This window comes from Melospiza melodia, chromosome 1, assembly GCF_035770615.1.
Source record: "Melospiza melodia melodia isolate bMelMel2 chromosome 1, bMelMel2.pri, whole genome shotgun sequence".
Classification (NCBI taxonomy): Eukaryota; Metazoa; Chordata; class Aves; order Passeriformes; family Passerellidae; genus Melospiza; species Melospiza melodia.
The window spans coordinates 173,877,536-173,892,536 of NC_086194.1; the positions used below are offsets into that span (position 1 = coordinate 173,877,536).

Here is a 15,001-nt window from a genome sequence, read left to right on the forward strand (position 1 = left end):
AAAAACCACCCCGAGACCCCAAAATATCTCAAAAAATCCCTGACACTCTTCTGATGGTCCTCCACAGAAGATCTCAAGAACTTTGAGGTGTCCCACCATCCCAAAACCACCAAAAACCACCCAAATCCCACCAAAAACTGCCCTAAAACCACCAAAAATGCTTAAAAGTCCCAAAAGATCTTTCACCTATTCTGACACTTTTTCTGGTGACGATCCAATGAAGATCTCAAGAACTTTGAGGTGTCCCACCACTCCAAAACCACCAAAACCACCCCGAAACCACCCCAAACCACCAGGAATCCACCAAACACCACCTCGAGACCTCATAACACCTCGAAAAATTCCAAAAAAAATCCCCAACGTTCCCAAAGACGGACCTGTCCTGGCACTCCTCCTTCTGGTGGCGCTCGAGCAGCGAGCGGGGGAACTGGCGGGCACAGAAGCCGCACTCGGCCGGCAGCTCGCTGACCGCCTTCTCCACGGCCAGGTTGCGGCAGCAGAGGCTCTTGGAGATCTCGCAGCGGCAGTTGGGACACGTGGCCTGCTCCTCCTTCAGCCGCGAGTCCGCCAGGAGATGGATGAAACACCCCGCGCACATCAGGTGCCCGTTGGTGCACTGGGGAAACAAAAACATGGGAATTCCCCATCGGTTCCCCATTGATCCCCAAGTCCCCATTGATTCCCATTGATTCCCATTGATTCCCCATTGATCCCCAATTCCCCATTGATCCCCAATTCCCCATTGATTCCCATTGATTCCCATTGATTCCAATTGATTCCCCAATTCCCCATTGATTCCCATTGATTCCCATTGATTCCCATTGATTCCCCATTCATTCCCAATTCCCCATTGATTCCCCATTCCCCATTGATTCCCCATTCATTCCCAATTCCCCATTGATTCCCCATTCCCCATTGATTCCCATTGATCCCCAATTCCCCATTGATTCCCCATTGATTCCCAATTCCCCATTGATTCCCCATTCCCCATTGATTCCCATTGATCCCCAATTGCCCATTGATTCCCCATTGATCCCCAATTCCCCATTGATTCCCATTGATTCCCATTGATTCCAATTGATTCCCCAATTCCCCACTGATCCCCAATTCCCCATTGATTCCAATTGATTCCCAATTCCCCACTGATCCCCAATTCTCCATTGATTCCCCATTGATCCTCAATTCCCCATTGATTCCCCATTGATCCTCAATTCCCCACTGATCCCCAATTCCCCATTGATTCCCCATTGATCCTCAATTCCCCATTGATCCTCAATTCCCCATTGATTCCCATTGATTCCAATTGATTCCCCAATTCCCCATTGATCCCCAATTCCCCATTGATTCCCAATTCCCCACTGATTCCCCATTCCCCATTAATTCCCCATTGATCCTCAATTCCCCATTGATTCCCCATTGATTTCCCGTTGATCCTCAATTCCCCATTGATCCTCAATTCCCCATTGATTCCCCATTGATTCCCAATTCCCCATTGATCCCCAATTCCCCATTGATTCCCATTGATTCCCATTGATTCCAATTGATTCCCCAATTCCCCATTGATCCCCAATTCCCCATTGATTCCCATTGGAATTCCCCGTTTATTCCCAATTGATCCCCAATTCCCCATTGATTGCCCATTGATCCCCAATTCCCCATTGATTCCAATTGATTCCCAATTCCCCGTTGATCCCCAATTCCCCATTGATCCCCAATTCCCCATTGATTCCCATTGATTCCAATTAATTCCCAATTCCCCATCGATCCCCAATTCCCCAGTGATTGCCCATTGATACCCAATTCCGCATTGGAATTCCCCATTGATGCCCAATTCCGCATTGGAATTCCCCATTGATTCCCAATGCCCCATTTATTACCCATTGATTCCCAATTCCCCATTGATTCCCATGGATTCCAATTGATTGCCAATTCCCCATTGATACCCATTGGAATTCCCCGTTTATTCCCAATTTCCAATTGATTCCCAATTCCCCATGGGAATTCCCATTGATGCCCCATTGATTCCCCATTGATTCCCAATTCCCCATTGATCCTCAATTCCCCATTGGAATTCTCCATTGATTCCCAATTCCCCATTGATTCCGCATTGGAATTCCCCATTTATTCCCAATTCCCAATTGATCCCCAATTCCCCACGGGAATTCCCATTGATGCCCCATTGATCCCCAATTCCCCATTGATTGTCCATTGATTCCCCATTGATTCCCAATTCCCCATTGATGGCCAATTCCACATTGGAATTCCCCATTGATTCCCAATTCCCCATTGATTCCCCATTGATTCCCCATTGATTCTCCATTGATTGACCATTGATTCCCAATTCCCCATTGATTCCTCATTGATTCCCAATTCCCCATTGATTCCTCATTGATTCCCAATTCCCCATTGATGGCCAATTCCGCATTGGAATTCCCCATTGATTCCCAATTCCCCATTGATTCCCCATTGATTTCCAATTCTCCATTGATCCCCAATTCCCCACTGATTCCCATTGATTCCAATTGATTCCCAATTCCCCATTGATTCCCATTGATTCCCCATTGATTCCCAATTCCCCACTGATTTCCCATTGATGCCCATTGATTCCCACTTCTCCATTGGAATTGCCCATTGAGTGCCAATTCCCCATTGATTGCCAATTCCCCATTGATTCCCCATTGATTGCCAATTCCCTATTGATTCCCCATTGATTGCCAATTCCCCATTGATTCCCCATTGATTGCCAATTCCCTATTGATTCCCCATTGATTGCCAATTCCCTATTGATTCCCCATTGATTGCCAATTCCCCATTGATTCCCCATTGATTGCCAATTCCCTATTGATTCCCCATTGAGTGCCAATTGCCCACTGGAATTTCCCATTGGGAAATACAAAAGAAAAATTGGGAATTTTGGGGATTTGGGGTTGGAATTTGTGGTTGGGTTGGCGGGAGGGAAACTGAGGCACGGGGTGGACACGGTGATGGTGGAACCCAAAAATCCCCATGGAACAGCTCCATTCTGGGTCTTCAGGGGTTAAATTATTCTGGGAATTATCCTGAAATTTCTCGCTCATTTTCCCTGAATATATCTGTAATTAATCCTTAATATTTATCCCTAATACTCCCAATTCATCTGCATTTTCCCACACTATTTATTCTCATTTTCCCATATTTTCCCCCCAATTTTCTCTTCTTATTTATCAATACTTTCCCCAAAAATTTATCCCAAATATTCCCAATTTTTCCTCCTTTTCCTCCCTCATTTATGAACATTTTTCCCCTATTATTTATCCCAAATACTCTCAATTTCTCCTCATTTTCCTCCTTTAATTATCAACAATTTCCCTGATTATTTATGCTCAATACCCAATTTTTCCTCATTTTCCCACCATCTTTTCTCATTTTCCTCCCATATTTATGAATAATTTCCCCAACAATTTACCTCGAATATTTCCAGTTTTCCCCCATTTTCCTCCCTTACTCATCAATATTTTCCCCGATTATTTATCCCAAATATTCCTAAATTATTCTCATTTTCCCACCTTTTTTCCTCCTTTTCCCCCTTCATTAATTAACAATTTCCCCCCATTATTTATCCCAAATATTCCAAATTTTTCCTCATTTCCTTCCCTAATTTATGAATATTTTCCCCCATTATTAATCCCTTATTTATCAACATTTCCCACAATTATTTATCCCAAATATTCCTATTTTTTCCCCATTTTCCCACCTTTTTTCCTCATTTTAATCCCTAATTTATGAATATTTCCCCCATTATTAATCCCAAATATTCCCAATTTTTTCATCATTTTCCCACTTTATTAATTAACAATTCCCCCAATTATTTATCCCTAATATTCCCAATTTTCCCCCATTTTCCTCCCTTATTTATTTCCATTTTTCCACCATTTTTTCCATTTTAAGCCCTTATTTATCAATATTTCTCCCCATTATTAATCCCAAATATTCCCAATTTTTCTTCATTTTCTCCCCTACTTATTTATCACAAATATTCCCAATTTTTCCCCATTTTCCCACTTTATTAATTACCAATTCCCCCAATTATTTATCCCAAATTTTCCCAATTTTTCCTCCTTTTCCTCCCTTATTTATCAATATTTCCCCCATTATTAATCCCAAATATTCCCAATTTTTCCTCATTTTAATCCCTAATTGATCAATATTTTCCCCAATTATTTACCTCAAATATTCCCAATTTTTCCTCCCCTATTTATTTCCATTCCCCCCATTATTAATCCCTTATTTATCAATATTTCCCCCAATTATTTATCCCAAATATTCCTAATTTTTCCCCATTTTCCCACCTTTTTTTCTCATTTTAATCCCTAATTTATGAATGTTTCCCCCATTATTAATCCCAAATATTCCCAATTTTTCCCCATTTTCCCACTTTATTAATTAACAATTCCCCCAATTATTAATCCCAAATATTCCCAATTTTCCCTCCTTTTCCTCCCTTATTTATTTCCATTTTCCCAGCATTTTTTCCCATTTTAATCCCTTATTTTCAATATTTCTCCCCATTATTAATCCCAAATATTCCCAATTTTTCTCCTTTTCCTCCCCACTTATTTATCCCAAATATTCCAAATTTTTCCCCATATTCCCACTTTATTAATTAAAAATTCCTCAATTATTTATCCCAAATATTCCCAATTTTCCCTCCTTTTCCTCCCTTATTTATTTCCATTCCCCCCATTATTAATCCCTTATTTATCAATATTTCCCACAATTATTTATCCCTAATATTCCTATTTTTCCCCATTTTCCCACCTTTTTTCCTCATTTTAATCCCTAATTTATGAATATTTCCCCCATTATTTATCCCAAATATTCCCAATTTTTCCTCATTTTCTCCCCTACTTATTTACCCCAAATATTCCCAATTTTTCCCCATTTTCCCACTTTATTAATTAACAATTCCCCCCATTATTTACCCCAAATATTCCCAATTTTTCCTCCTTTTCCTCCCTTATTTATTTCCATTCCCCCCATTATTAATCCCTTATTTATCAATATTTCCCCCAATTATTTATCCCTAATATTCCTATTTTTCCCCCATTTTCCCACCTTTTTTCCTCATTTTAATCCCTAATTTATGAATATTTTCCCCATTATTAATCCCAAATATTCCCAATTTTTTCATCATTTTCCCACTTTATTAATTAACAATTCCCCCACTTATTTATCGGAAATATTCCCAATTTTTCCCCATTTTCCTCCCTTATTTATTTCCATTTTCCCAGCATTTTTTCCCATTTTAATCCCTTATTTTCAATATTTCCCCCAATTATTTATCCCAAATATTCCTAATTTTTCCCCATTTTCCCACCTTTTTTTCTCATTTTAATCCCTAATTTATGAATGTTTCCCCCATTATTAATCCCAAATATTCCCAATTTTTCCTCCTTTTCCTCCCTTATTTATCAATATTTCCCCCATTATTAATCCCAAATATTCCCAATTTTTCCTCATTTTAATCCCTAATTGATCAATATTTTCCCCAATTATTTACCTCAAATATTCCCAATTTTTCCTCCCCTATTTATTTCCATTTCCCCCCATTATTAATTCCTTATTTATCAACATTTCCCCCAATTATTAATCCCAAATATTCCTATTTTTTCCCCATTTTCCCACCTTTTTTCCTCATTTTAATCCCTAATTTATGAATATTTCCCCCATTATTAATCCCAAATATTCCCAATTTTTCCTCATTTCCCCCCCTACTTATTTACCCCAAATATTCCCAATTTTTCCCCAATTTCCCACTTTATTAATTAACAATTCCCCCATTATTTATACCAAATATTCCCAATTTTTCCTCCTTTTCCTCCCCTATTTATTTCCATTTCCCCCCATTATTAATCCCTTATTTATCAATATTTCCCACAATTATTTATCCCAAATATTCCTATTTTTTCCCCATTTTCCCACCTTTTTTCCTCATTTTAATCCCTAATTTATGAATATTTCCCCCCATTATTAATCCCAAATATTCCCAATTTTTCCCCATTTTCCCACTTTATTAATTACCAATTTCCCCAATTATTTATCCCAAATTTTCCCAATTTTTCCTCCTTTTCCTCCCTTATTTATCAATATTTCCCCCCATTATTAATCCCAAATATTCCCAATTTTTCCTCATTTTAATCCCTAATTGATCAATATTTTCCCCAATTATTTACCTCAAATATTCCCAATTTTTCCTCCCCTATTTATTTCCATTTCCCCCCATTATTAATCCCTTATTTATCAATATTTCCCCCAATTATTAATCCCAAATATTCCTATTTTTTCCCCATTTTCCCACCTTTTTTCCTCATTTTAATCCCTAATTTATGAATATTTTTCCCATTATTAATCCCAAATATTCCCAATTTTTCCTCATTTCCCCCCCTACTTATTTACCCCAAATATTCCCAATTTTTCCCCAATTTCCCACTTTATTAATTAAAAATTCCTCAATTATTTACCCCAAATATTCCCAATTTTTCCTCCTTTTCCTCCCTTATTTATTTCCATTCCCCCCATTATTAATCCCTTATTTATCAATATTTCCCCCAATTATTTATCCCTAATATTCCTATTTTTCCCCCATTTTCCCACCTTTTTTCCTCATTTTAATCCCTAATTTATGAATATTTTCCCCATTATTAATCCCAAATATTCCCAATTTTTTCATCATTTTCCCACTTTATTAATTAACAATTCCCCCACTTATTTATCGGAAATATTCCCAATTTTTCCCCATTTTCCTCCCTTATTTATTTCCATTTTCCCAGCATTTTTTCCCATTTTAATCCCTTATTTTCAATATTTCCCCCAATTATTTATCCCAAATATTCCTAATTTTTCCCCATTTTCCCACCTTTTTTTCTCATTTTAATCCCTAATTTATGAATGTTTCCCCCATTATTAATCCCAAATATTCCCAATTTTTCCCCATTTTCCCACTTTATTAATTAACAATTCCCCCAATTATTAATCCCAAATATTCCCAATTTTCCCTCCTTTTCCTCCCTTATTTATTTCCATTTTCCCAGCATTTTTTCCCATTTTAATCCCTTATTTTCAATATTTCTCCCCATTATTAATCCCAAATATTCCCAATTTTTCTCCTTTTCCTCCCCACTTATTTATCCCAAATATTCCAAATTTTTCCCCATATTCCCACTTTATTAATTAAAAATTCCTCAATTATTTATCCCAAATATTCCCAATTTTCCCTCCTTTTCCTCCCTTATTTATTTCCATTCCCCCCATTATTAATCCCTTATTTATCAATATTTCCCACAATTATTTATCCCTAATATTCCTATTTTTCCCCATTTTCCCACCTTTTTTCCTCATTTTAATCCCTAATTTATGAATATTTCCCCCATTATTTATCCCAAATATTCCCAATTTTTCCTCATTTTCTCCCCTACTTATTTACCCCAAATATTCCCAATTTTTCCCCATTTTCCCACTTTATTAATTAACAATTCCCCCCATTATTTACCCCAAATATTCCCAATTTTTCCTCCTTTTCCTCCCTTATTTATTTCCATTCCCCCCATTATTAATCCCTTATTTATCAATATTTCCCCCAATTATTTATCCCTAATATTCCTATTTTTCCCCCATTTTCCCACCTTTTTTCCTCATTTTAATCCCTAATTTATGAATATTTTCCCCATTATTAATCCCAAATATTCCCAATTTTTTCATCATTTTCCCACTTTATTAATTAACAATTCCCCCACTTATTTATCGGAAATATTCCCAATTTTTCCCCATTTTCCTCCCTTATTTATTTCCATTTTCCCAGCATTTTTTCCCATTTTAATCCCTTATTTTCAATATTTCCCCCAATTATTTATCCCAAATATTCCTAATTTTTCCCCATTTTCCCACCTTTTTTTCTCATTTTAATCCCTAATTTATGAATGTTTCCCCCATTATTAATCCCAAATATTCCCAATTTTTCCTCCTTTTCCTCCCTTATTTATCAATATTTCCCCCCATTATTAATCCCAAATATTCCCAATTTTTCCCCATTTTCCCACTTTATTAATTACCAATTCCCCCAATTATTTATCCCAAATTTTCCCAATTTTTCCTCCTTTTCCTCCCTTATTTATCAATATTTCCCCCATTATTAATCCCAAATATTCCCAATTTTTCCTCATTTTAATCCCTAATTGATCAATATTTTCCCCAATTATTTACCTCAAATATTCCCAATTTTTCCTCCCTTATTTATTTCCATTTCCCCCCATTATTAATCCCTTATTTATCAATATTTCCCCCAATTATTTATCCCTAATATTCCCAATTAATTCAACGAATTAATCGATTAATTGATTCTCAATAAGTTGATTTGTTCATTGAATTAATTCCACATTTAACTAATCCCAATTTTTGTTAATCAATCAATTAATCAATCATTTTGTCAATCAATTAATCAGTCAATTAATAAATCAATCAATTAATCAATTAATTACCCAATAACTAATTCATTGAATCCCACCCTGGCATTAATTAGCCCAAGATTTAATTAACCCCCAAAATTAATCAAATCTTATTCAATTAAATAACCAATCAATTAATCATTTAATCGGTTCCCATCCTGGAATTAATTAGTCCCAGACTTAATTAATCCCACAATTAAGTCACCAATGAATCCCTGAATTGATCAATCAATCAATCAATTATTCCATTAATTAATCCATTAATAACCAATTCATTGGATCCCACCCTGGCATTAATTAACCCCAGATTTAAAAAGCCCAGATTTAGTTAATCAATCAATTAATCAATTACCTAATCCATTAATTAAATAATCATTTACTTAATCAATTAATTAATCAATAACTAATTCATCGGATCCCACCCTGGCATTAATTAGCCTCAGATTTAATTACCCCAGAATTAATCAATCAATGAATCAATTATTAATAAATTAAATAACCAAGTAAACAATCAAATAATTAATCAGTTAATTGGTTCCCACTCTGGCATTAATTAGTCCCAGATTTAACTAATCCCGGAATGAATTCCTCAGGCAATCCCTGATTAATCAATTAAACAATCAATCAATCAATCAATTAATCAATAACGAATTCATTGGATCCCACCCTGGTATTAATTAACCCCTGATTTAATTGACGGCACAATTAATTCATCAATGAATCCCTGAATTAATCAATCATTCAATCAATCAATCCCATTAATTGGATCCCATCCTGGTATTAATTAATCCCAGATTTAATTAACCCCACAGTTTAACTAACCCCATCAATGAATCCCTGAATTAATCAATTAATCAATGAATTAATTAATAAATTAATAAATCAACTAATCAATTAATCAATCAATTAATCAATCAATCAATAACCAATTCATTGGTTCCCACCCTGGCGTTAATTAGTCCCAGATTTAATTGATCCCACAATTAATTCATCAATGAATCCCTGAACGGATCAATTAAATAATTAATTAATCAATTAGCTAATCAATTAATCAATCTATCTATAACCAATTAATTGGATCCCATCCTGGTATTAATTAATCCCAGATATAATTAACCCCACAGTTTAACTAACCCCATTAATTGATCCATGAATTAATCAATCAACGAATCCATGAGTTAATTTATGAATCAATCAATGAATTAATCAATCAATTGATCCATGAATGAATCCCTCAATTAATCAATCAATGAATCCAGGAATTCATCTATGAATCAATCAATGAATTAATCAATCAATTGATCCATGAATTAATCAATCAATGAATCCATTAATTAATCTATGAATCAATCCATGAATTAATCAATCAATGAATCCATGAATTCATCTATGAATCAATCCATGAATTAATCAATCAATTAATCCAGGAATTAATCCATTAATCAATCCATGAACTAATCAATCGATGAATCCAGGAATTAATCCATTAATCAATCAATCAATGAATTAATCAATCAATGAAGCCATGAATTAATCTATGAACCAATCCATTAATTAATCAATCAATTGATCCATGAATTAATCCCTGAATTAATCAATCAATGAATTAATCCATGAATTTATCAATCAATGAATCCAGGAATTAATCTATGAATCAATCAATGAATTAATCAACCAATTGATCCATGAATTAATCAATCAATGAATCCATGAATTCATCTATGAATCAATCCATTAATTAATCAATCAATGAATCCATGAATTAATCTATGAATCAATCAATGAATTAATCAATCAATTGATCCATTAATTAATCAATCAAAAAATCCATGAATCCACAAATTAATCTATGAATCAATCCATGAATTAATCAATCACTGAATCCATGAATCAATCAATCACTGAATCCATGAATCAATCAATCCATGAATCCATGAATTCATCTATGAATCAATCCATGAATTAATCAATCAATGAATCCAGGAATTAATCAATCACTGAATCCATGAATTAATCCAGGAATTAATCCATTAATCAATCCATGAACTAATCAATCAATGAATCCAGGAATTAATCCATTAATCAATCAATCAATCAATCAATCAATCACCGATTCCTTGGTTCCCACGCTGGCATTAATTAACCCCAGCATTAATTAACCCCTCCATCCATCCATTTCCATCCCTCTCTGTCTTGGTGGCACCTGGGGACACTTTGGTGGGCCTGGGTGGGGTTTGGTGGCCCAGGAGGGACAGGGCCACCCTGGGACACTTTGGTGGCCCTGAGGGGACATCGGTGGCCCAGGAGGGGACAGGGACACCCTGGGACACTTTGGTGGCCCTGGCAGGGTTTGGTGGCCCCTGAGGGGACAAAGTGACACCTTGGTGGTCCTGAGTGGACATCGGTGGCCCAGGAGGGGACAGGGACACCCTGGGACACTTTGGTGGCCATGGGAGGACATCGGTGGCCGCCGGGACAGTCTGGTGGCCCAGGAGGGGACAGGGAAGATCTTGAGGAGCCTTTGGTGGCCCTGAGGGGACAGGGACACCCCAGGGGATTTGGTGGCCTCTGGGACACTTTGGTGGCCCTGGGGGGTTGGTGGCCCCTGAGGGGACAAAGTGACACCTTGGTGGCCCTGAGGGGACATTGGTGGCCCAGGAGGGGACAGGGACACCCTGGGACACTTTGGTGGCCCTGAGGGGACGTTGGTGGCCCTCGATGAGCCCTGAAGGGACGGGGGGTGACAAAAACCCCTGGGTGACACCGGCTGGCACCAAGGGGGTGACAGGGACACCAGGGGGTGACAGGGACACCAGGGGGGTGACAGCGCCACCAGGAGAGTGACAGTGCCACAAGAGAGGTGACAGTGCCACCAGGGGGGTGACAGGGACACCAAAGGGGTGACAATGAGACCAGGGGGGTGACAGGGACACCAGGAGAGTGACAGGGACACCAGGGGTGACAGGGACACCAAAGCAGTGACAGGGCCACCAGGGGGGTGACAGGGCCACCAGGAGGGTGACAGGGACACCAGGGGGGTGGCAATGCCACCAAAGGGGTGACAAGGGCAGCAAGAAGGTGACAGGGCCACCAAATGGGTGACATGGTCACTCTAGGGGGTGACAGGGCCACCAAAGCGGTGACAGGGACACAAGCAGGGTGACAGGGCCACCAAAAGGGCGACAATGCCACCAAAAGGGTGACAGGGACACCAAGGGTGTGACAGTGCCACCAGGGGGGTGACAGGGACACCAAAGCAGTGACAGGGCCACCACAAGGGTGACAGGGCCACCAGGGGGGTGACAGGGCCACCAAGGGTGTGACAGTGCCACCAGGGGGATGACAATGACACCAAGGGGGTGACAGGGCCACCAGGGGTGTGACAGGGCCACAAGGAAGTGACAGAGACACCAGAGGGGTGACAATAACACCACAGGGGTGACAATGAGACCAGGAGGGTGACAGGGCCACCATTGGGGTGACAGGGACACCAGAGGGGTGACAATGACACCAAAGGGGTGACAATGCCACCAGGCATGTGACAATGCCACCGAGGAGGTGACAGTGCCACCAGCACAGGGTGACAGGGCCACCAACAAGGTGACAGTGCCACCAGGGGGGTGACAGGGTCATTGGAGGGGTGACAATGACACCAAAGAGGTGACAGTGCCACCAGGGGGGTGTGACAAGGCCACCAGGCATGTGACAATGCCACCAAGGAGATGACAGGGCCACCAGAGAGAGGTGACAGAGCCACCACAGGGGGGTGACAGGGACATAAGGGAGGTGACAGTGCCACCAGGGGGGTGACAGAGCCACCACGGGGGTGACAGTGCCACCAGGGGGTGACAGTGCCACCAGAGTGGTGACAGTGCCATTGGAGGGGTGACAGTGCCACCAGGGGCTGTCCCCGTGTCCCCAAAGGAGGTGGCACTGCCCTGGGGGTGTCCCCATCCCCCGAGAGCGGCTGTCCCGGTGCCACCTCGGCTCTGTCCCCGTGTCCCCAAGGGGTGTCCCTGTGTCCTGAGTGTCCCCAGGTCCCCCAAAGGGGTGTCCCCATGTCCCCAAGGGGTGTCCCTGTCCCATGAGGGTGTCCCCAAGGGGTGTCCCTGTCCCCAAGGGGTGTCCCTGTCCCATGAGGGTGTCCCCAAGGGGGTGTCCCTGTCCCTGTCTCCTGAGTGTCCCCAGGTCCCCTGGGGGTGTCCCCGTGTCCCCTGGGGGTGTCCTTGTCCCCAAAGCCATGTCCTTGTGTCCCCTGGGGGTGTCCCTGTCCCCTGAGAGTGTCCCCGTGTCCCCAAGGGGTGTCTCTGTCCCCCAGGGGTGTCCCTCTGTCCTGAGTGTCCCCGTGTCCCCAAGGGGTGTCCCTGTCCCAAGGGGTGTCCCCATGTCCCCTGGGTGTGTCCCTGTCCCCAAAGCCATGTCCCCAGGTCCCCAAGGGGTGTCCTCGTGTCCCCAAGGGGTGTCCCCGTGTCCCCAAGGGGTGTCCCCATGTCCCCTCAGGGTGTCCCCGTGTCCCCAAGGGGTGTCCCCGTGTCCCCAAGGGGTGTCCCTGTCCCCTGGGGGTGTCCCCAAGTCGGTGTCGCTGTCCCCAATCCCCTCACGACCCCTCCTCAGCCTGGTCCCGGCGCCACCTGAGGATGTCCCCGTGTCCCCAAGGGGGTGTCCCTGTCCCCAAACCCATTTCCTCACGTCCCCAAGGGGGTGCCCCTGTCCCCAAAGGGGTGTCCCTGTCCCCAAACCCATTTCCTCATGTCCCCCAGGACTGTCCCTGTCCCCTGAGGGTGTCCCCACGGGGGTGTCCCTGTCCCCAAGGGGGTGTCCCTGTCCCCAAACCCATTTCCTCATGTTCCCCAGGACTGTCCCTGTCCCCTGAGGGTGTCCCCACGGGGGTGTCCCTGTTCCCAAAGGGATGTCCCCGTCCCATGAGGGTGTCCCCATGGGGGTGTCCCTGTCCCCAAGGGGGTGTCCCTGTCCCCAAACCCATTTCCTCACGTCCCCAAAGACTGTCCCTGTCCCCCGAGGGTGTCCCCAAGGGGGTGTCCCTGTCCCCTGAGGGTGTCCCCCAGGGGTGTCCCTGTCCCCAAACCCATTTCCTCATGTCCCCCAGGACTGTCCCTGTCCCCCGAGGGTGTCCCCACGGGGGTGTCCCTGTCCCCAAGGGGGTGTCCCTGTCCCCAAACCCATTTCCTCATGTCCCCAAGGACTGTCCCTGTCCCCCGAGGGTGTCCCCCAGGGGTGTCCCTGTCCCCACGGGGGTGTCCCTGTCCCCAAACCCATTTCCTCACGTTCCCCAGGACGGTCCCTGTCCCCCGAGGGTGTCCCCAAGGGGGTGCCCCTGTCCCCAAGCCCCTCATCCTGTCCCCCTGTCGCCAGCGCCGTCCCCCTGTCCCCGGCGTGTCCCCCTACCTGATAGACGGAAGCCTTGGGCAGGTCGAGGCACACGGTGCAGCAGAGCACGGAGTAGAGGCGCTCCTCCAGCTTCACGCTGCCCGCCGCCCCCTCCGCGCCGCCGCCGCCGCTCCCGGCCGCCCTCAGCCGCTTCTTGGGCGGCGCGTCGGGATCGGCGCCCGCCTCCAACAGCAGCGCCGCCGCCGCCGCCGCTTCTTCCGCGCCGCCGCTTTCGCCTCCTCCCCCCAGCGCGGCCGCGGCTGCGGGACCCGGAGCGGCCGCGGAAGGAGCGGAGGGAGCGGCGGGGCCGCCGCCGGCATCGCGCTCCTCCGGCCCGGACATCGCCGCCATCGCCGCCGCCTCACCCCGCCGCCATCTTGGCCGCCCTCACGGCTTCCCCTCAGGGGTGGAGCCAATGGGAGGGAGGGAGAGGCGGGGCGGGAAATGAGAGAGCCAATGGGAGGGCGAGGAGGGAGGAGCGAAGGGTGAGGCGGCCAATGGGAGCGTGAGGTTTGGGGTTGGGGGCGGGGATTTCAACGGCAGGGCCGGCAGCTGCCGGTAGAGGGGGCGGGGTTTGGTGACGTAATTGGAGAGGAGCCAATGGGGGGAAGGGAGGGGTGGGGGGCGGGGCTTGGGGGCGGGAGGGCGCTCGGGGGGGGCGCTCACGGGACCACCAGTATAAACCAGTATGGGACCAGTTTGGGACCAGTTTGGGCCAGTCTGGGACCAGTCTTGGCCAGTATGGGACCAGTACGGACCAGTATAAACCAGTAAGGACCAGTATGCACCAGTATGGCCCAGTATGGAGCCCTATGGGCCAGTATGGACCAGAACGGACCATCATGGACAAGTATGGACCAGTATAAACCAGTATGAACCAGTATGGACCAGTATGGACCAATGTAGACCAGTAAGGAACACTATTGACCAGTACAGACCAGCATGAACCAGTATGAACCAGTATGGACCAGTATAAACCAGTATAGACCACTATGGACCAATGTAAACCATTATGGACCAGTATTGACCAGTATAGACCAGTAAGGACCAGTATAGACCAGTATGAACCAGTATAAGCCAGTCGGGATCAAAATGGGTCAGTATTGACCAGTATGGGACTAGTATGGACTAGT

General features: G+C 43.6%; 1 protein-coding gene across 1 annotated transcript in view; it reads right to left on the reverse strand.

The window, feature by feature from the left end:
• The window catches only part of ZFTRAF1 (zinc finger TRAF-type containing 1), a 30,561-nt gene extending 16,342 nt beyond the window's left edge, over nucleotides 1-14,219 (reverse strand). Inside the window, exons 1-2 of the mRNA XM_063155601.1 lie at nucleotides 13,887-14,219; nucleotides 378-616 (exon numbers count right to left, since the gene is read on the reverse strand). Coding sequence (XP_063011671.1) covers nucleotides 378-616; nucleotides 13,887-14,219 — 572 coding nt within the window. The remainder of the gene's footprint in view (nucleotides 1-377; nucleotides 617-13,886) is intronic.
• Between the last annotated feature and the right edge of the window lie 782 nt (nucleotides 14,220-15,001).